The sequence below is a fragment of the Rosa rugosa genome, chromosome 3, assembly GCF_958449725.1.
Source record: "Rosa rugosa chromosome 3, drRosRugo1.1, whole genome shotgun sequence".
NCBI classification, from domain to species: domain Eukaryota; kingdom Viridiplantae; phylum Streptophyta; class Magnoliopsida; order Rosales; family Rosaceae; genus Rosa; species Rosa rugosa.
In genome coordinates, this window is record NC_084822.1 from 47,265,177 (window position 1) to 47,285,175 (window position 19,999).

At 38.2% G+C, this 19,999-nt stretch overlaps 5 protein-coding genes and 1 non-coding gene across 14 annotated transcripts; 2 read left to right on the forward strand and 4 right to left on the reverse strand.

The window, feature by feature from the left end:
- Nucleotides 1-111: 111 nt before the first annotated feature.
- Nucleotides 112-3,358, reverse strand: LOC133736152 (probable ethylene response sensor 1). 3 transcript variants are annotated; one of them, XM_062163590.1, is made up of 7 exons: nt 3,194-3,358; nt 1,909-2,835; nt 1,412-1,780; nt 1,058-1,324; nt 903-946; nt 663-790; nt 351-491 (listed from the first exon to the last, which is right to left on the reverse strand). In XM_062163590.1, exons 2-6 carry the CDS (start codon nt 2,812-2,814, stop codon nt 700-702), a joined length of 1,677 nt encoding a protein of 558 aa, XP_062019574.1. In that variant the 5' UTR covers nt 2,815-2,835; nt 3,194-3,358; the 3' UTR covers nt 351-491; nt 663-699. The 3 variants fall into 3 exon arrangements, with proteins under 3 accessions (XP_062019573.1, XP_062019572.1, XP_062019574.1); XM_062163589.1 differs by lacking the exon at nt 903-946 and having other exon boundaries at nt 112-491; nt 1,909-2,829; nt 3,194-3,357; XM_062163588.1 differs by lacking the exon at nt 903-946 and having other exon boundaries at nt 112-491; nt 3,194-3,357.
- An 83-nt stretch (nt 3,359-3,441) lies between these two features.
- LOC133741621 (U6 spliceosomal RNA) lies at nt 3,442-3,547 on the forward strand. The gene has a single exon (XR_009862062.1). It is a non-coding gene; the product is annotated as a U6 spliceosomal RNA (small nuclear RNA).
- Nucleotides 3,548-4,181: 634 nt separating this feature from the next.
- Nucleotides 4,182-7,995, reverse strand: LOC133739342 (fumarate hydratase 1, mitochondrial). Its single transcript, XM_062167094.1, has 17 exons — nt 7,819-7,995; nt 7,606-7,723; nt 7,376-7,525; nt 7,184-7,294; nt 7,010-7,093; nt 6,790-6,888; nt 6,585-6,635; nt 6,444-6,493; nt 6,125-6,206; nt 5,890-5,984; nt 5,713-5,779; nt 5,557-5,607; nt 5,359-5,454; nt 5,059-5,157; nt 4,915-4,944; nt 4,752-4,817; nt 4,182-4,657 (listed from the first exon to the last, which is right to left on the reverse strand). The coding sequence occupies exons 1-17, from the start codon at nt 7,887-7,889 to the stop codon at nt 4,571-4,573; spliced, it is 1,407 nt and encodes a 468-aa protein (XP_062023078.1). The 5' UTR covers nt 7,890-7,995; the 3' UTR covers nt 4,182-4,570.
- Nucleotides 7,996-8,515: 520 nt separating this feature from the next.
- Nucleotides 8,516-12,793, reverse strand: LOC133739530 (fumarate hydratase 1, mitochondrial-like). The gene is made up of 17 exons (XM_062167317.1): nt 12,541-12,793; nt 12,343-12,460; nt 12,106-12,255; nt 11,896-12,006; nt 11,732-11,815; nt 11,504-11,602; nt 11,332-11,382; nt 11,199-11,248; nt 10,786-10,867; nt 10,553-10,647; nt 10,391-10,457; nt 10,249-10,299; nt 10,012-10,107; nt 9,468-9,566; nt 9,333-9,362; nt 9,171-9,236; nt 8,516-8,812 (listed from the first exon to the last, which is right to left on the reverse strand). The coding sequence occupies exons 1-17, from the start codon at nt 12,687-12,689 to the stop codon at nt 8,726-8,728; spliced, it is 1,485 nt and encodes a 494-aa protein (XP_062023301.1). The 5' UTR covers nt 12,690-12,793; the 3' UTR covers nt 8,516-8,725.
- Nucleotides 12,794-14,734: 1,941 nt separating this feature from the next.
- Nucleotides 14,735-17,570, forward strand: LOC133736461 (probable polygalacturonase). 7 transcript variants are annotated; one of them, XM_062163953.1, is made up of 8 exons: nt 14,735-14,957; nt 15,042-15,176; nt 15,344-15,421; nt 15,554-15,909; nt 16,013-16,133; nt 16,231-16,405; nt 16,493-16,563; nt 16,783-17,570. In XM_062163953.1, exons 3-8 carry the CDS (start codon nt 15,406-15,408, stop codon nt 17,454-17,456), a joined length of 1,413 nt encoding a protein of 470 aa, XP_062019937.1. In that variant the 5' UTR covers nt 14,735-14,957; nt 15,042-15,176; nt 15,344-15,405; the 3' UTR covers nt 17,457-17,570. The 7 variants fall into 7 exon arrangements, with proteins under 7 accessions (XP_062019937.1, XP_062019936.1, XP_062019940.1 ...); XM_062163952.1 differs by having other exon boundaries at nt 14,735-15,176; XM_062163956.1 differs by having other exon boundaries at nt 14,735-15,176; nt 15,344-15,417; nt 15,607-15,909.
- A 563-nt stretch (nt 17,571-18,133) lies between these two features.
- Nucleotides 18,134-19,083, reverse strand: LOC133736463 (major allergen Pru ar 1-like). Its single transcript, XM_062163960.1, has 2 exons — nt 18,710-19,083; nt 18,134-18,619 (listed from the first exon to the last, which is right to left on the reverse strand). The coding sequence occupies exons 1-2, from the start codon at nt 18,921-18,923 to the stop codon at nt 18,321-18,323; spliced, it is 513 nt and encodes a 170-aa protein (XP_062019944.1). The 5' UTR covers nt 18,924-19,083; the 3' UTR covers nt 18,134-18,320.
- Between the last annotated feature and the right edge of the window lie 916 nt (nt 19,084-19,999).

Genomic DNA, 19,999 nt, shown 5'->3' on the forward strand with positions numbered 1-19,999 from the left:
TGCTGAAGATTTTCTTTTGTTTTCAGAGAAGGATACCGATGATCTTTGGTCGAAATAACGAAAAGGGCCTAATATTTGGAGTTTTTTTTAACTCCAGTTGCATAGATGAACTCAGGCAAATGATAAATCATATAAACCGCAAATTTCTTCTAGCATCAACTAAATTCTAAATCTACATTCCATACACTACGAAATTTCTCTTTTTTAGTACAACATTTACGGTTATTGCAGCCAAAGACATTTGCAGTCAAAGACTTCTTTGATAACGCGGATTTGTTGAAGCTAAACCGTAACCATCTCTAAAAGCTGGTTTGTATCCAATGAGATCTGCACTTCCATGATTTGCCTCCCCTTTGGGTACTTTTTGATGTGCTATTGTTGTATTACCACAATTGTCGCATATCCCGAGTTTGACGATGAATACAACAAGAGTCCCCTTGTCAATGCCCTCACTCTCGATCCAAATATGACCTCCCATGGTATTCACAAACCTAATCCGGTCAATACAAAAAGTGAGACTATAATGTTAATACACAGGCAACATACCAGAGGCTACAGCCCAACTTCATAGCTCCAACATTAGTTCCAAGCACTAAATAGTTGGTATAGACTGTATAGTGACATGTGGAAATTGTGAAAAGTGAAGACATTTCGAATGTTACCGTTTGCAAATGGCAAGTCCAAGTCCTGCACCATCATTTACTCGATTGGATCCATTTCTGGGCTGAGCAAATTTGGTGAATATATGAGGAATATCTTGTGGAAGAATACCACTGCCAGAATCTTTAACCTGCAGCAATAGGAATATATTAACAAACAAGTCACAGAAGTAAAAAGAAAATACTATTAGGGAGCACCATGCAGCTAATGTGGTGGCGTATTCCCTTTAGATTTCGAGATACCATTGGGTCACAATACATGATTGTTGAGCTAAAACAACTACACCCTGCAACCACAAAAATGCAATTGTCCATAGAATACAGAAGACTAAGAGAACCCCAGTCTCAAAACGCAAAGAGGTAGGATGCAGTACTGTACAAAAATTGAATGCACTGACCTGAACTCGTAGGTAAAAATGGCCGTCACTTGACGCTGGATAAAATTCAGGCGGTCGCCAATCTCTTGAAGAATCTGGTTTTGCAATAGATGCTATAACTGAAATATAACCCTCCTTTGTAAACTTGACAGCATTACCAGCAACATTTAAAATAGTTTGCATAAGCCGGTTCTCATCTCCAACAGCACACACAGGCACATCTGGGGCCAGAATTAAAGTCATCGACAACTTCTTCACAGTTGCAATAGGCTTTATCAAATTGATTGCCTACAGTTTAGAGACATGCCTAGTGTAAGTGCTCATTAATGGAATTTTTGGGAAGTATATACTGAAGCCAGAATCCGGAAAACTTACCTCTCTGAAAACTCCATGGAGGTTAAACTTTCCAATGTCCAAGTCTACGCTGCCATCTTCAAGTCTAGAAAGATCTAGAACATCATTAATAAGAGTTTCCAAAAGGTTGCTACTCTTTAGTATCGATTCTATCATAACCCTATGTTCTAGTGTTAGTTCTGTTTCTAGAAGAAGTGAAGACAATGCAATAATTGCATGCATTGGTGTCCTCATTTCATGGTTCAGGACAGCAAGGAAGTCGTTGCGAGCATGGATTGCCAGCTCTGCCTCTCTCCGGGCCAAATCTAAAGCAACATTCTGCTCTACAAGCTGATCACTGGCTCGCATAGACTCTTCAAGAATAGCAGCGTGTGAAAGAGCAACAGCGACCTGTATTAATAGATATCCTATCAATTGATGATTTAAACAAAAGAAGTAACTAGGGACTGAGCCAAAAGGGTAAATATTATGACATTAAGGCAACTAGTGAAAAGGAAACAGGTGAACAATAAAAATACCTGATCTGCAACAACATCAACCAGTTCAAGTTCATGGTCTCGCCACTTTCTAGTGCTATCTGTTGGTAGAATCAGAACCATGATGGCATAGCTTTTCGCAGAGACATCAGGCCAGTCGTTGATTTGGAAATTTGAAAGATTCAACAGCGGTACACGCAAAGCAACAACCTCAGGTTGCACATATCTTCCCACGAGTGGTCTGATCCGGGCCAAGGGGCAGGTATATGGTATACGCATTGCTCGAGAGCTCTTGAAAACTTCACTAACTATAGGAAGGCTAAATGGCACAGTAGACCCAATTTGTGCTTCATAGTTGAGAGAATGAGAAAGTTGAAGGTTCATACCACTCCTGCACGGCATCCACAAAGCGCATTCCTCAAGGCCTAAAGTCCTTCCCAGCTCAACAAGAGTGGTTTTCAGTATAGTGTGTCTGTCAAGTGTGCTTCTAATTTCATGTGTCAGCATTCTAACATGCCTTCCTGTTTCTTCTTGAGTTAGAATAAGGCCCATCTCCCTGTCAAGCTCTTCGGCCCTGTTCTTGAGAAAGAGCTCCCGGGTCTTGACAGACAACAAATCCGGAATAATGTGAACAAGCATCAGCGCCGTTGCACACGATACAACAGCACAAGAGACCTTTGCAATAGTCATCACAATGGCAACAGTTTTGGTGTGCATAGAGAATGTCCACACGTTTATGAAATGGGTTGCGCCACAAAGCACAATGAAAGCACCAAACTGCATAAGCACCCATCTATATGGGAAGAAAGCGGATTTCTGCACAAAGTATATGAGCTCCAATGGAATTGAGAAATACGCCAACGCAATAAACACATCAGAGATGTACTGATACTTCACCAGAAGTTCATCAGGGGGCCATTGTGGTTCAACACAATCACATGACTCCATTATGCGGCTACTGTCCTAAACCTTAATGAATCACAAACAACAACAACAACTGATAGAGTTAGTCAAACTGACATGACCCAATTTGGTTTCATTTCATCACAACTTCAAGTTTTCCAAAAGGAGCAAAGATCTATAATTTCCTGTTGGTGTGATTTTGACAATGCTTAAGGTGACAAACAAATCATTAATATCCAACTACTATTGTTGCAGATGAAATCTAGCATTTCATTTCATCAAAGTTCAAAACTTTCAAAAAAAAAAGCAAGGATCTTTAGTTTGTTGTGGGCACAATGCTCAAGTTTGAACAAATCTATACTTGATTCGTAAGCAAAGGAGTTGAATATAACCAAAAAAAGATAGAAACTTTAGCTATTATTACCCGGCTTGAAGCTTGATGGGAGAAAGTGAAGGGTGAAAGATCACTAGCAGAGCTTCAAAGCTTCTAACCCATTTCAGAAACAGAGAAGGAGGATGAGGAGTGGGATGAGTAAAGTGGAGCCAAAAAGCGTAGTCAGTAGTCACAGACAACGAAGGAGTCGATGAACGAGAGAATACAAGGGTCTTTTACACGTGCGAATGACCCAATTGAGATTTTCAACTCTTTTTTTTCTTTTTCAAAACTTTCTTGTTCAGTCCGTTCGACCATGCGATAAAATTAAAACGATAAATAGAAAATTAGCATGACTCATGCGTAAAAATGACAGGTATAAATTCAGAAATGGTCCAATTTTTTTTTTAAAGTTTTTTGTTTAAGAAATTGGTATCAAATTTGGACAAGTTTAAGATTTTAATTGGTGATTATGGAGTTTCTAATTAAAAAGTTTAATTTGACAAAAGTTCACAGTCATGAAAGGGATGGGAAATATTGGCACGCGCAGGCCCTTGACTCCTTGTTCACTTAATCTGTCTCAGAAATGTGGAAGAGGGGGCAAGGTGCATTGTATGATGGCGATCTTCCAGCTGCCAGCTACTTGTTTGAAAAGAAAAAGAGAAATGAAGCAAACATTAGGCAATAGGCACAGTCTATATATTACTTTTTGTCACTTGATACATATCATTATCAGTTCGTGAAAGTGGATGATCATATAGGTGAAGACCCTTTAACCTAGCTAGTAAAAAGTCGGAGAAAATAGAGTAACAGTGTAGCAGTGGCCTAGTGGGATAGCAAAAGTTCATTTAACCCTAAATTATGGATTATGATCTTTACAATGAAAAATGAGTTATAATTAGTAGAAGCTTAGAAAAACTAAAATTGCTATAATTTTCGTCATTAATTTTGTACACAAACTTCATTCAAAATATTTAAAAGTTAACTCAAGAGTCACGTGTACACTAAAACAAATCAAAAGCAGTCTTGAATGAAAAGTAATAACTTAAAACATCGAGAATCAAGTGTTGTATATGCATAATTACCTACACCAAAAGGGTAGATAGAAACATGTATACAACTCAAGGCCGGCAATAAGACTTGTAATTGTTACACCAGTTTTGTATCAAAAAATTTGTTACATCAGTTATGGTCTCTCACATGAAAATACATCAAAGTGGTCCTTTCAAAAAAAAAAAAATCAAAGTGGTATGTAGGGTACATATATATATATATATATATATATATATATATATATATATATATATATATATATATATGTGTGTGTGTGTGTGTACACAGCTTGGCCGGAAAATTTGGAAGCTTTAGGAGGGGGAGCCGGGTGCGGTGGCACCACTTACTCCCCAGCAGATCATGATAACAAGTCAGTTAATCAGATGGACCGATCATCTTCTCAGGCACCACAAGACTATCAAATTCTTCACTAGTTAGCACAGCAAGTTTCATTGCAGCTTCCTGCAGGAGTGTTACATTGTTGTTACTTGCTAGGTTTCGATATTTAAACTATCCAAAGATTCAAAGGACTCAAGGCGCCTTGATTCATATATACCTTCAAAGTTGATCCCTCCTTGTGGGCTTTCTTTGCAACCGCTGCGGCATTGTCATAACCAATTTTCTGCAACAGAAACAGGAATATGTGTCTAAATAGTAAAACACAAATATTCAAAGGTACATTATGAACGTATAGACACAAATGCTGAGTAGAAACTTACAGGATTCAAGGAGGTCACCAGCATTAGCGACTGCAACGCCATGATTTCCACAAAGAAAGAGCATAAATTCAATTAGCTATAGCCTATGGGATCTAATATTTACATGCTAAACAGTTGAGGAGTCGTTGCCAAGAATAAACTGACCTCATGAAGTAACTTCGAAATTCTTTCCTTGTTGGCTTGAATTCCTTTCACGCAGTTCTTTTCAAATGAGACAGATGCATCAGCCAGTAGCCTTAGAGACTGTCAGTAAAGAGTCAGCAACATAAGCTCAGTGAACATGTGCATGAATTTGGATCAAGTGAGTTTCTTAGCAAAGCATTATCACATTAATTGCAATAGATGAGTCTTTTTAAATACTACAGTTTTTTTATCTGAATTTGATTTAAGAACAACATTTCAATTTCCAAGAAAAAATTCGTCGCAATATACAACCGAACGTACATGTAGAAGATTACTAGCCATCATCGGTTTGAATACGTTAAGTTCAAAGTGACCATTTGATCCGCCAACTGTAATGGCCACATGATTACCCATAACCTGCATACATAAGAAAACAATACCAATTGCTCATACCAAAAACTTCTATGACTTCAGAAAATTTCATATTATCTTGAAATTACAGAACTAGAGACACTTTACCTGAGCACAGACCATTGTGAGAGCCTCACACTGGGTAGGATTAACCTTTCCCTGAAACAGAACAAGAACCAAGTCAAAATGACAAGTTTAGTAGGACCAATATCTATACAAAAAGCTAGTACTGAACATAAGATGGGTAAGAAATGAGAGTTTTACAGGCATAATGCTGCTTCCAGGCTCGTTTTCTGGAAGATTAAGTTCACCAAGGCCACAACGTGGACCGCTGTACAATGAAAACACCATATATGATTTGAAATTCATAAACACAAGAAGGGCATGGGAGGGGGAGGAACACAAATCAGGTGTCATGCATGATCCAACTAGTGGACAAACCTTCCTAAGAAACGTATGTCATTTGCAATCTTCATCAGAGAAGTACCAACTGTATTTAGGGCTCCACTAGTTTCCACAAAAGCATCATGGGCCGCCTGGCATAAACCAAATTACATAGAGCTGCAATATCAGATGAACGATCGAATACAAATATACGATGCATGGATTTGTACCGGTACTCCATGTAGTTAAATATCCCCTCAACCAGAAGAAGAAGACAAAACTTAGTACTAACCAAGGCTTCAAACTTGTTTTCTGCTGTAACAAATGGTAACTTTGTTTCCTCAGCTACCGCTGCAGCTATCTTTACATCAAATCTAGATGACAGGCAGAAAATAACCACTGTGAGTTTTGCAAAATCCCGATCACATTATATGCTAGTAAATAAGCAACAAGTAAGAGGGAGACAAGATCTCAATGAAAATGCTAAAAAAAACTACAATGAAAGTTATGATTTAAATTTAACAAAGCATGCCTCTCTATTAAATGCAGAATCAGGTGTAGGAAATGAAAAAGAATATGATGAACTTCAATATTCCTAAAGCTATTCTTACCCCTTCTTCGTGTTCAATCCAGTCCCAACAGCAGTACCGCCCTGTGCAAGCTGCCCAAACAAAATCAACAATCAACCAGAACATCCAAACAAAATAACAAACGGACAGGGAAAGCAACTGACAATCAAATGAGTTGCCAACCTGATACATTCGGGGAAGAGTGCCCAAGACTCGATCGATTCCATACTTCACCTGCCGCCAAAGCAAAAAGCTATTGACAAGTCCTCTCCAGAAAGTATATCAAGCTTGTCCTAGGACCTGTATATGATCCTATATTCCTGTTCTTGTAAAAAGAAAAAATTCCTCCATGGTAAATCAACCTGTACATTAGGAAAAGTAAGCTTACTTGTGTAGAATAGCCGCTAAACTCTTGCCCAAGAGTCAAAGGTGTTGCATCTTGCGTGTGAGTACGTCCGATTTTAACAATGTCTTTGAATTCATTAGCCTGGTTATGATAGAAAAGATGGAATCAAGAACAAGTTTAAAAAAGAAAACTAGATTTTTGAACATTTGATACATGAGATATATAACAGTCTGCGTTTCATGGACAACCAAATAAATCACACCTTTGAATCTAAAGCAGCATGTAAAACTTTCAAACTCGGTATCAGTCTTGAATTTAGTTCCATTGCTGCTGCAATGTGCATGACCTGAGATTTGAAATAACACACAACTTTCAAGAAAATGGCAAGTGGAAAACACAACTTCCACTACGAAATTAGACAAATCAAAATCCCTACAGTTGGGAAAGTGTCGTTAGAAGATTGTGATTTGTTGACATGGTCATTTGGGTGCACAAACTTCTCCCCGCGCTTATGGCCAAGTATCTCAGCTGCTCTGTTTGCAATGACCTGGCCACAATCCAATAACATCATATTTAGAAAGATGAACAGGACCAAATAGTTTGGTTACATGAATGATTGCAAACCAACCTCATTGGCATTCATGTTGCTTTGGGTTCCACTACCAGTTTGCCAAACAACAAGTGGAAAATGTTGGTTTAGCTTTCCCTCAGCCACTTCTTGGGCAGCTTCCATTATAGCCTTCCCTATAGATTGATCAAGACCATACTCCATGTTCACCTGCACCAATTTTTACCAAAGTAAGCTAGTCCTTACAATTGTCTTTCCCACTCCACAAGTCAGTCGAACAAATATCAAACCTTGGCAGCACATTTTTTGAGGACGCCAAAGGCCCGAATAATAGGTTCGGGCATTCGTTCATGCTCGCCTCCTATATCGAAATTCTGCAAGGATCTTTGAGTCTGCGCTCCCCATAACCTGAAAATTACATCTAAAATGAGCAACCCACTTCACAATAAACATAGAAATGAAAAAGAAAATGTCCATGCAGGCGATAGAGGCACACTAATTACTTGTCTGAAGGAACATTTATGGGTCCAAATGTGTCCCGTTCCTCTCTAAATGACGCTGAATCAGATGTCATTGTTCTGTGTTCTCTGATGAAATTAGTTTTTACGTACTTGGTTACTTGTTTAATCCTCTTTCTCTGTTTCGGCCAATAGAAATACAATCTTCTTTGAATCCTGTGAGCCGAAGAGAAAAGTACTCCCGCAAATTCTTAGCATCTAAATTTTAGACTTGGGTAGGACTATTTTTGTATTTCTCCATAAATAAATATCTACTATGGCCGGCTAACCGCTGTTGGCGCCAAAAGTATGAACCTCTAAGCAATTATATAAAATTATTCTGTGGTGCATATATCCCTTCTGAAATGCACGTACATTGATTTCTTTAAACTTTATACTTGCAAGTCCTTGCGTTACCATGGAGGTCCTCCGGTCCCCGCTAGCGGGTGATAGGCTACACTATTTTACATGAACAATTCAATGGCATCACTAAACGTATTCAAAGACGATGCGCCTAAACTTCGGGGAAAACCCAGAGTCAAAAAGTGGTGGGTAACGTGAGTGCCCATGGGTGCCGAAATGAAGAAGAATGTTCTTTAGGTTGTAATGCGATTCAATATCTAATAGGAAATAGATCGCTCATCTCCTATTCACTGTGTTGATACAAATGAAAGAAACAGGTTCATCACATGTTTCTCTTCAATACGGTAAAGTAATATTTCCTCTATTTTATTCTGAGTGTACGTATTGTTACAAAATTTGGAGGCATTTCCCTGAGAGACCCAATTCAACTGTGGGGAAAACCTCAAGAATATAGTTTGTAATCATTATGAATCACATCAATGTTGAATCATTATTTCATCTGGAGAGAGAAAATGCAATGATGAAACATAAAGCCTTGATCCTGAGAAACTCAGTCAGACGGGCCAATCATCTTCTCGGGCACCACAAGATTATCAAACTCTTCACTCGTTAGCACCCCAAGTTTTAATGCAGCATCCTGCAGAATTGTAATATCTTCATTGTTAAGTACTTAAGATCAACTATCCAAAGAAGCAAAAGATTCAAATAACTACTGCAAAATCAACTAGGTACTAAGCACTTTAATGGTCTCAATGTGTTGCATTTATTTCATGCTTCCTACTTATGCCTATGCATCCTATACTCAACACATGCTTTAATAATACCATGAGCTTTCTGTGTCAAACAAGAATGGAAACATGTTCCAGCACTTAGAGTTTCAGCTGAGCCAGCCGTTACACCAGAACAAATAATGTCACTATTTATGAACTCCTAATTTTTCAGCACAAGAATTTGCAACAGAGAAATTTTCACTCAAACAAGGGTACAGTAAATACCTTCAAAGTGGATCCTTCCTTGTGGGCTTTCTTTGCAACTGCCGCAGCATTGTCATAACCAATTTTCTGAAACAGGAGCAAGAATATCATTCTTATTTCATTAAAAAGAGAACATGAGAAAAGATTGACATGTGTCTGGGAAAGTAAAATCAGTTATCTTACAGGATTCAAGGACGTGACCAACATCAGTGACTGCAGTGCCATTCATTTGACATACACCAAGAGAAGAAGAAAAAGAATCAGTTAGCTGGGGATATTATTACAAAGTTCAATATTCTTCACAAAGTTTAAACTAACCTCATGAAGTAACTTTGAGATTCTTTCCCTGTTGGCTTCAATTCCTCTAACACAGTTCTTTTCAAAGGAAGCAGATGCATCCCCAAGTAATCTAACAGACTGCCAGTAAAGTGTCAAAACACCAGCTGAGTGAACAAGTGCCAATGTATTTGGTGATGTAGTAGGGGCAAAAGATTCCCAAAACGAAATCAAGCACATACTTGTAGACAACTGTAAGGATAAATCCTTGGACAGGTCCATCATAACGAGAACCAAAAAAGTCACATGGTGTCCAAGTATTGAAAATAAAATATTTATACAAATATATCCTAGGCAAACTACAATTAAATACCAGAATGCACATTTCAGGAAATTTTCAGACGCAGATCAAAGAGGATTCCATTTAAATTAATTTTCATTTTTTATAATGCTGAAAACTCCAGAGCAAGAGAAATTTTTAAAAAGCAAGAAATGTGCCTACCCAGTTGATAGAGTTTAGTTGTAATGTACAGGTAAGTACCACATTTTTCAAATAAAAATCATCAAAATTTACAGCAGAACTTACGTGTAGGAGAGCACTAGCAATCATTGGCTTGAATACATTTAGTTCAAAATGACCATTAGATCCACCTACTGTAATGGCCACATTGTTACCCATAACCTGCATGACATTAAAAAAGAAGAAGCTTAAAACGGAAACTTATAAATATTAAGACTACTATATCCAAATATCATAACAACTTGCTAATGACTACCTTATTTTGTATATTATCTTCACAGAATAGAATTGAATATACTTTACCTGAGCACAAACCATTGTGATAGCCTCACACTGGGTTGGGTTAACCTTCCCCTGAAACAGAATGGACTCAGTCAAAACGTAAGTACAGTGGGAAACTCCTTTGAGTCGTGTAATGATGATGGGAAAGATTTGGGAGTTTTACCGGCATAATGCTGCTTCCAGGCTCATTTTCAGGAAGAATGAGTTCACCAAGACCACATCGTGGACCACTGTACAATGAAAGCACCATGAAATTCATAAAATACTAAGGGCATGACAAGAGGGGATGAGGAAAAATCATGTATCAGCCAACTAGCAGACAAACCTTCCTAATAAACGTATGTCATTAGCTATTTTCATCAAAGAAGTAGCAACTGTATTCAGGGCTCCACTAGTTTCCACAAAAGCATCATGTGCAGCCTGGCACAAAAACCAAATGCATCAATGATGCAACATTAATTTGTTGTAAAAGATGCAAAAATATGTACCAAATGCTAGATTTAGTTGAAAATCTCTTCTACCCAAAGAAGAAGAGATAGCTTTTAGTCAGTTACTAACCAAAGCTTCAAACTTGTTTTCTGCGGTGACAAATGGTAAGTTTGTTTCATCAGCTACTGCTGCGGCTATCTTTACATCAAATCTACGTGATAGGCACAAAAGTACTGTCAGTATCACAAAATCTGGATCACAGCAATTACTCATTCTAGAAGATGGGAAGACATGACATCACTACAAATGTAAAGAAACACAAGTACTCTACAATGACAGTTAGAATTTATAATGAATGTTAAATTACAGAGCACGTAGCAGTCCAAATCTAAGAAAGTTAAATCTTGAAACATCAAAACAAGAAAGAAAGAAAAAATCGAGATGAAGGCATGATTCTTACAACCAAAAGTACATAACAATGCCATTGCAGACAAAAATAAGGAGATATAACAACGAAGAGGTGAATATTCTTAAATTCATACCCCTTCTTTGTATTCAATCCAGTCCCAACAGCAGTACCACCCTGTGCCAGCTGCTCAAATGAAATCAACTAATCAGTACTGACGAAGGAAAAGACAAGAAGGCAGTGAAACCAAATGAGAGTCATTTGAGTACCTGATACATGTGGGGTAGAGTGCACAAGACTCGCTCGATTCCATACTTCACCTGCAGCCAAAGAGAAGAGCTATTAATAAGTCTCTCAATAAATAGATATCCAGAATGTCATGCCATTGTAAAGGAGGAAAAGTGGCTCAAATCAATCAATGCAAGGGGAAAGGAAGCATACCTGTGTAGAATAGCCGCTAAACTCTTGCCCAAGAGTCAAAGGTGTTGCATCTTGTGTGTGAGTGCGTCCAATTTTAACAATATCTTTGAACTCATCCGACTGGTCATATTAGAACAGATGGAATCATAAACATGTTTTCACCTCTTTACAGACAAAATAAATAAATAAATGAAATAAAAACTACTTAAAGCTACAAATCAATATATTTATATATGAGAGAAACAAAACCTTTTGTTGTAGCGAAGAATGCAATGTTTTCAAATTTGGTACCAGTCTTGAATTTACTTCCATCGCAGCTGCAATGTGCATGACCTGGAAATAAAACACCCTGGTTAGCACACAGTGAGAAGCAAGAGAATAATAAGGACAACAAATTAAAAGAAAAGACATACAGATGGGAAAGTGTCATTAGAAGACTGTGATCTATTAACATGGTCATTCGGATGCACAAACTTCTCGCCGCGCTTATGTCCAAGTATCTCAGCTGCTCTGTTTGCAATGACCTGTACACAATCCCATTCCATCAATTATATTCACCAAGCAGTATAAGCAATATCAATGCGACCGAATAGTTTGTTTCACATTAGTCGTCGAAAACCAACCTCATTGGCATTCATGTTGCTTTGTGTTCCACTACCAGTTTGCCACACAACAAGTGGAAAGTGCTGATTTAGCTTCCCCTCGGCCACTTCTTGTGCAGCCTGCATTATAGCTTTCCCTATAGATTGGTCAAGACCATACTCCATGTTCACCTGCACCGGTTTTAATTTCAGCTAGGCAATTCATCAAACAGCATCTATCAAACTCAGTCAGCCAGTCAAAAACAAAAGAATCAAAACCTTGGCAGCACATTTCTTGAGGACACCGAAGGCGCGAATAATAGGCTCCGGCATTCGTTCGCGGTCGCCGCCGATATCGAAGTTCTGCAACGATCTCTGAGTTTGAGCTCCCCATAGTCTGTGTTTGTTTGAATAAATCGAATCACGTCAAAAGCGAACGATAAAATGAAGGAGGAGGTGGTGAGAGTAGCTACTTACTTGTCTGAGGGGACGAGAATGGGTCCAAAGGTGTCCCTTTCCTCGCGAAACGACGTCGAATAGTTCCTCCAGCAAGTAGTGGCGTAACGGAACGCCGTTAACTGCGTCGATCCGGCGGTTACTCGCCGTGAAATGACGTACATCGCCATAGGGCTCGAGCTGAAAGCAAAAGCAGAGCGGTGGTTGAGGTCACAGTGATCGGAGTTGAGAGATGATGGGCGAGAAGTATGGAAGGACTGGGAGTCGGGTCGAAATTATTGGGCGGCGTGGGTCGTTTTGGACTGTTTATGTGAGAGAGAAAATCGGATACGCAATCTCCCAACGAACCCAACTGGCTATTGGGCCGATGTAGATCTGTAGAACGGGCGGGCCCAAATTTAAATTGGACGATCATGTATTGGCAGTCTCGCTCATGCAGTCAGTTGATTGATTCTATGTCCACGGTATGACAAGCAATGTACCATCAAATTTTTTGTTTTTTTCTATATTCAAAAAGAGGAAGCAATGTGAGGCGGTCGGACAATCAAATTTTTTTTCCCTATGTTCAAAAAGAGGATCAAATGATTTCACTCCTACCCCCACAGTGACTCAAACTCAGGACCATCAAATTAATCTAACAAGCTATTCAAAGAATGTGATATGTTCATTTTTTTAGTCACGGGGTTGAACTATTACAAATGGGTTTGTGTTTGGAACACACATGCACTATTACGTGTCACAACATTAATGAGCATTGCATTTGTGCCAAACATAGCAAAAAATGAGCGCGATAAACAAAAGACAATACGAGAATGAACGAGAAATTGAACCACTAACGCTTCGTGTGGCATGACTGCAACTGGTCCGTTAGTTAAGTCATGTCTAGTCCGGCCACTCATTGGAACACCAAACATCTGTCCGCTTGGGTTTGAGCAAAATAATGTTCTATCGCAAAAGATCTTTCAATCAATTGAATGATGCTATTAGAGGTAAAGATCGAATAGAGAGTGCGAGGTTTTTGATTAAGAAAATAAGAACAATTTTCACGCTTGGAGTAGATTGATGAATCTGGTAGGAAGCACGAGGACCCCTCACTCGATCTCCTGCAGATATGAGACCCTACTGCTACTGCATGCTACAAGAACTGATGAGAGGAAAGCTGGGCCGGCCGGCGTATATTGAAATCAAACTTTATCAAAGTTACGGACATTGACCGTTATAGTGAACAACCAAATTTGTCGCTCAGGGGCCACTAGCTAGTACTCAACTACTCATGATTGACACATTTGCTTCCCAACTTCAGAAACAAAAAGAGGAAGAAAAGGAGAAGCAAAACCCTTTGGAAATGAAATCTGGTGCAATAAGGCGTTGGATCTGTGGCGGCAGTTTCCGGTTAGCTGCTCAGCTTGGTTGCGTGGTTACCTCCGCCACATATTGTGGCGGATTCACCATGTGATTGTCTCCTTTAAACACTATACTTAAAAGCATGACCTCGGATATCACTACATGTTCTCATGATCAAGTTGCCAGTGGTCAGCTAATATTGCTCACCTACATCACATGTAACTTGTATTTGGTATGATCAACTTGTGTATGAACTATATGGTGTTTCCTAACTATTTATTACAAGACTTGGGCACTTTTCACTGCAGATTTTGTGGTTATGCGTAGTTAGAGCTTAGAACGTACACTACAAACTTTACTGCAAAACCATTTAAAATGTAAGGTCTTTATGATGTGAATAGGAGGTAGAAATTTTGGGTGCGAACCATTAAAATTGGTCACCAAGTTGTCTGACCAAAACTTATTGACATATAATAATATTACTTACATAGATTATACGTAAATGATGAGTAGTTTACGCAATGAAAAAAATATTTTATATGCTCATAATTTTGCTCTAGTTGCCTTATAGTCGCAATTGAATCTATGAGAGTTGTTCTTTTCTTACTTTCTATCAAAGATGATGAGTTACTCTAGTTACTACGCAACTCTTACTCAACTCGTTATTTGAGATAACTTTAAAGACTAAATATTTTTACTTTTGACCAATGAATTCACCTTAAATTTCAAATGGACTGCTTGGCACTAGGTCTGCAACATATGGCGCCGCAAGTTTTGGTAAAACAAGTCACCAAACAAAAAAGAAAGTGTTAAAAAGTAAAAAAGTAAAAAGGTAAAAACAAAGACAAGACGAGACGTGTTGTAAAAGGCATAATAAGTACTGTGAATCCCAGAATTCTATATGTGACCGTACGAGGAAACGAATAATCAAACTCAGCAAATCACCGCAGGCACAGACAGAAGGTCTCCCCCCTAATTAAAGTAGCTGCCGAACACAACAGGGTCCCGGCGGGCCCCTCATGCTGACGCCACAATCGGTTGCTGTCCGGCGTTCCTGACGCCAGCGTACGACGGCTCCGTCGTCAGTATTCGACGTATATGGTCCCTTTAAATTCGTTAAATTCCAAATCATATTTAATGATTAAATTACAAAACTTTCTCTCTGTTGAGGCTTTCAGGGCAGAATTGTGTCGGCAATGATATGATTTTTGGGCCTGGAATTTGCTGTGTCAAAGTGTAACCGAAAATCAAATTGAGCATTTCCAACTTTGATGCGTGGAAATTGCTTTTGTTATGGTTCTGTAACAAAAAATGTAAATCAAGGAAGGAGCTGGCTTTTTCTTTTTTTAAGCTGTCGCTTTCTTTTACCACCCTCATTTCTGTTTTTTTTGTTTCCATCTACTTCATTTTCATTGGCATTATATACACAAAAGCTCTTACTTCTCCCTCTTTTCTTTTTTTTGATTTTTTCGTTCTCTAGAGTTTTAGAGCCTCCCGTTGTCAGAGTTTAGCTGGTGTTTGTTGAGAAGGGTGGAAAGACTCATGAAGAGGCTAGTAAGTACGTTGCTTTTGATCTTGGAATAGATTTTCGATTAATTTCGGGTTTGTCATTTTCGATTTTCATGATCTGGGTTTGTGTAGAAGACGTTTGAGTTTTGTGTGCTGATTGATTGGATATGGTGTGTAACAGGTAGGCATCCAACTGTGGTTCAACCTTTTCTTGTTGTTTTTTCTTATTTTCAGTTGGCGCTGGTTTTGGTTCTGGGATTTACTAGTGCATTACAGTACGATGGAGAATGTGAGAACAAGAAGGCATTGAATCCCAGGCCTCACAGTGTGTCTCTTTTGGAGTTTGGGGCAGTCGGAGATGGGAAAACATTGAACACAGTAGCTTTCCAAAATGCCGTTTTCTATGTCAAGTCATTTGCTGACAAGGGTGGTGCTCAGCTCTATGTTCCGCCTGGCCGGTGGCTCACTGGGAGCTTTAACCTCACCAGCCACCTCACGCTCTTCCTTGAGACCGGTGCAACTATTCTTGGATCCCAGGTTAAACCACTTAGCTGATTTAACTTGTGATATGCTAGCTGGTTTGTTCTAATAGAGTCATCAGTTTTAGTAATGTACGTTTGCAATCTATGGTCTTGTGCAGGACTATACTCACTGGGAAATTGAGGAACCCCTGCCTTCTTATGGTCGCGGGATTGATTTTCCAGGTTGGAGATATCGTAGCTTGATCAACGGTGATGATCTACAAGATGTGGTGATAACAGGTGAGGATCTGTTCATACATAAATGTATAGTTGTCTGATGAGATTATTGGAGCATATATTGTTTATGTTTAACTTCTCCAAAATTGTGTGAAAGCAGGTGGTAATGGAACCATAGATGGACAGGGTTCTGTGTGGTGGGAGCAATTCAGCTCTCATTCGTTGAATTACAGCAGACCACATCTTGTGGAATTCACCAGATGTGATAATATCGTTATATCGAATCTGACTTTCTTGAACTCCCCTGCTTGGAACATTCATCCTACATATTGCAGGTACTGCTTGTGAGTTATGAGGTCAAAGTCACGTTTAATTTCTTGTATGCTTGTGCAGTGTCTTATACGTTTCGTTCAATAATACAGGTATGTGAAAGTCCAAAACTTAACTGTTCATGCTTCTCCTGCATCTCCATATACTAGCGGAATAGTCCCAGGTTCGTCAAACTCTGCTTTCCAGACCTTTTAACTAATGCTGCTCTGTTGTTTTATGTTTCGACTGTATATACTTTTCTGATGTGCTTGTTCTTCTCTGAGATGGATATTGAAATTTGAAATGTCTTAAATAATGTTCATAGATATATAGTTGTATCTGAAACCTGCCAAGAGCCTGGATTATTTGTGTTCTGTAATACGTCTATAATTTTGACTTTCAGATTCTTCTGAGCATGTTTGCATTGAGAACTGCAACATTAGTATGGGTCATGATGCAATTGTTCTTAAGAGCGGTTGGGATGAGTATGGAATCGCCTATGGCAAACCGACCAAAAGTGTACACATCCGGGCCGTCAACCTTCAATCTTCTTTAGGCTCCGGCCTGGCATTTGGGAGTGAGATGTCTGGAGGCATTTTAAACGTACTAGTAGAGCGACTTCATCTGTCTAACTCATTCGTTGGCATTGCACTCAAGACAACTAGAGGAAGAGGAGGATATATGAAAGACATTGTTATATCGAATGTAGAAATGCACAACATTCACACAGCAATTCAGGTCACTGGTCAGAGTGGCTCTCATCCTGATGATAAGTTTGACCCTGATCAAGTTCCATTTGTTAAAGGAATCACCTTTGACAACATGGTCGGCAGTAATATTACATTTGCTGGGAATTTTTCTGGAATCTACGAATCACCTTTCACATCTATTTGTCTCTCAAATGTGTCATTCTCCGTGACTTGGGATTCTTCTAGCTCATGGTTCTGTTCCGATGTGAAGGGGTTTTCCCAGAAGGTTTCTCCAGAACCATGTTCAGACCTCAAGGAATCATCTTTTAATGGTTCCTCATCTTGCTTCTTTTCCTTATACCCTTACAATTATGCTACAGATTTTTGAGATGCCAAAAGAAAAAAGAAAAAATCATCTATTCTGTACATCAGAGATACCAAGAGCTAGCTTGCACTTATACATTGATTTTTCCAATAAATCTCCAATTTATACAAACAAGCATGATCAATCAGTACCTTCCCATGAGATTAATCTTTTGAAGTGCTGTTGCATCTTGATAGTATATATGCTCATGTATTACAGCCCCATTACTCTTGATTCGTGTACAAGGAAATTTTGCAGATAGAACTTTGCTTCAATTGTTAATTTCTGAGTTTTTCTTTCAATATCTTTAGTTACAAACTTGCAATGTAATTACATTCATGTAATTTGTGATTGCTCCCAGATTAATCAATGATATTCATTCTGGCACTTTGAGGTTGTTGAAACTGAGTTGTTTCTTACCTGGTCTTTCATTTTCTCAGCATCTGTACTTATCCAATTATTTTTTTTTCACAAAGCTTAGGAAAATTGACCATCTGCTAAAATTATAAAGTTTGGTAATGAACAGACCCCTGCATTGTGTACTATTATTATTTCTGGCTTGGGTCCCCGGCTGCTATTGTAGAAGGATCATATGTCATTGTTTAATATTCAGTTTGGTAGTATTCCTACTAGTATACGACATTAAATCTTACTCATCTTAGCACATTTGTTTTGAACTTAAAGCATCAAACAGAAACAAGTATTCTGTAGCTTTAGCAGATACAGGTTAACTATAAACTTCTGTAATTATCACTAAAGTTTATTTTTATCTCATGTCCAAGTCGAACAAAGATTAGAAATTTACAACCAAAAGGCACTCGATGAAAATAACTACTTGAATTGTGAAAGTTGACCCGAAAAGAAAAGGAAGCTCAGGCAAGGCTGCAGCTATTCGTAAGCACCAGGACTTTCGAAGAGGTAAGCTTCAACTACTTTGTACATTCCCATTGCTCTTTCCTTGCCACCCCTGATCTCTTCCTCATTGATCTCAAAGTCACCAACAGCTTGGTACTCACTCATCATCTTACAAACACATCCTCCATTTGCAGAAGGTACAAACCTCACCTCATAAGCAATAGACTTAATCTTGTCCTCCAATACATCGCCTTCAATCAGCGTGTACTTGCACATCAAGTTTTCTACATCCAGGGTGTCTATTCTGTTCTTCATGTACTTGAAACGAGTACCTGCATAATATAAACACATGACATGGTCAAAATCACAAAGCAATGACCATAATGTGATGATGATTTGAATTAGGTATGACTAATTGATACCCTCAGCAAAATTGATCTGTTTGATGGTTCCTGCTCCTCCATCGCCCTGAATGATTTCGATGCTCTTAATGGCCTGAGGCATGAGTCTTGGGATGAGGTTGTGGGAGTCGATGATCAAGGCCTTGAACAATCTTGCTGCATCTACTGGACTAGTAAACTCCTGGCTCAAATTGATGACACCCATGTTGATATATGTTGGCCTAAGCTTGCTCATGAAATTGACCAGAAGATCTGAGATATGTGGGGAGGTTGTTTAACAAAATCAGTATATATAGACTAAAAAGTTTAGGATTATGTGAACACTGAATTCACCATCCTGTGGTTTCACAAGTGAGGCTTACAAGTATAGCTTGTTATTTTAAGTTGGAATGTTTCCATACAGTTGCCCTTGTTGGACCCTCTAGACGTAGAAGTCATGGTACACAAAATTTGACCTCAGAAGCCATCTTTTCTCTTCTTCTTCTTCCCCTTTTTTTTTTTTTTGCTACACAATAATAATAGTTTTTTGTATGGGTTACTAATAAATGCATGAAATCAACGGCTCAAAATTTCAGACTAATTTAGAAAGGGCCTCGAAGAAGTCCTTAATTTGTAGCTAACTGATGGATTTGTAACTTCATTTTATATCAACATTATTGGTGTTGTTATAGTTATCACTTATCAAGTTAAATTATAGGACTAATTTCAGTTTACCCCCCTGAGGTTAGGGGTCGAAATCATGTTAGTCCCTCTAGTTTCAATTTAATCATGTTAGTCCCTGTACTCTCAAATTTCATCATCCGTGTCCAATTTCTACTATTCCGTCCAATTTGGACCGTTAAGTCTGACTTTTGAGGGCTAAAATGGTCATTTCAAGACAAAAAAAAAACTAAAAAAAAAAAGAATTTTTTTTCTTTTTTTCGTTTTTTTTTTTTTTTTTTTGCATTTTTTTTCTGTTTTTTTTTTTTTTTGCATTTTTTTAATTTTCTTGTTTTTTTTTCTTTTTATTCGCTTATTATTATTATTATTTTTTTATAATTTTGTCTTCAACCTATACACCACAAGTTATAATAGGTTTATAAAAACAAAAAAAAAATACTCTAGGTGGTTAAAAAGCCGCTCGCTGGTCTACGATATTTGTGATATATCTCCGATAAAGCGAAAAATTTTAGGATATATCTGTAAAATATATTTATAAAATATAATAGGTTTATAAAGTGAAGAATAATAGGATATATCCCCAACAAAGTGAAGAAATATCTGTAAAATATGATTAAAAAAATAAATACAGATATTTCTTCACTTTATTGG

Excerpts from the sequence above, each read along its gene's own strand:
- LOC133736152 (XM_062163589.1), bottom strand. The coding sequence starts at position 2,814 with ATGGAGTCATGTGATTGTGTTGAACCACAATGGCCCCCTGATGAACTT. Across the intron at positions 1,781-1,908 it reads TTGATGTTGTTGCAGATCAG|GTCGCTGTTGCTCTTTCACA; the intron begins GTATTTTTATTG and ends CTATTAATACAG. Across the intron at positions 1,325-1,411 it reads TCCATGGAGTTTTCAGAGAG|GCAATCAATTTGATAAAGCC; the intron begins GTAAGTTTTCCG and ends TCTAAACTGTAG.
- LOC133739342 (XM_062167094.1), bottom strand. The coding sequence starts at position 7,889 with ATGACATCTGATTCAGCGTCATTTAGAGAGGAACGGGACACATTTGGA. Across the intron at positions 7,295-7,375 it reads GCAACATGAATGCCAATGAG|GTCATTGCAAACAGAGCAGC; the intron begins GTTGGTTTGCAA and ends GATTGTGGCCAG. Across the intron at positions 6,636-6,789 it reads TTAGCGGCTATTCTACACAA|GTGAAGTATGGAATCGATCG; the intron begins GTAAGCTTACTT and ends CTTTGGCGGCAG.
- LOC133739530 (XM_062167317.1), bottom strand. The coding sequence starts at position 12,689 with ATGGCGATGTACGTCATTTCACGGCGAGTAACCGCCGGATCGACGCAG. Across the intron at positions 11,383-11,503 it reads TTAGCGGCTATTCTACACAG|GTGAAGTATGGAATCGAGCG; the intron begins GTATGCTTCCTT and ends CTTTGGCTGCAG. Across the intron at positions 9,567-10,011 it reads TTGCTAGTGCTCTCCTACAC|TCTGTTAGATTACTTGGGGA; the intron begins GTAAGTTCTGCT and ends CTTTACTGGCAG.
- LOC133736461 (XM_062163952.1), top strand. Across the intron at positions 15,910-16,012 it reads CAACTATTCTTGGATCCCAG|GACTATACTCACTGGGAAAT; the intron begins GTTAAACCACTT and ends GGTCTTGTGCAG. Across the intron at positions 16,564-16,782 it reads TACTAGCGGAATAGTCCCAG|ATTCTTCTGAGCATGTTTGC; the intron begins GTTCGTCAAACT and ends TTTGACTTTCAG.
- LOC133736463 (XM_062163960.1), bottom strand. The coding sequence starts at position 18,923 with ATGAGCAAGCTTAGGCCAACATATATCAACATGGGTGTCATCAATTTG. Across the intron at positions 18,620-18,709 it reads ACAGATCAATTTTGCTGAGG|GTACTCGTTTCAAGTACATG; the intron begins GTATCAATTAGT and ends TATATTATGCAG.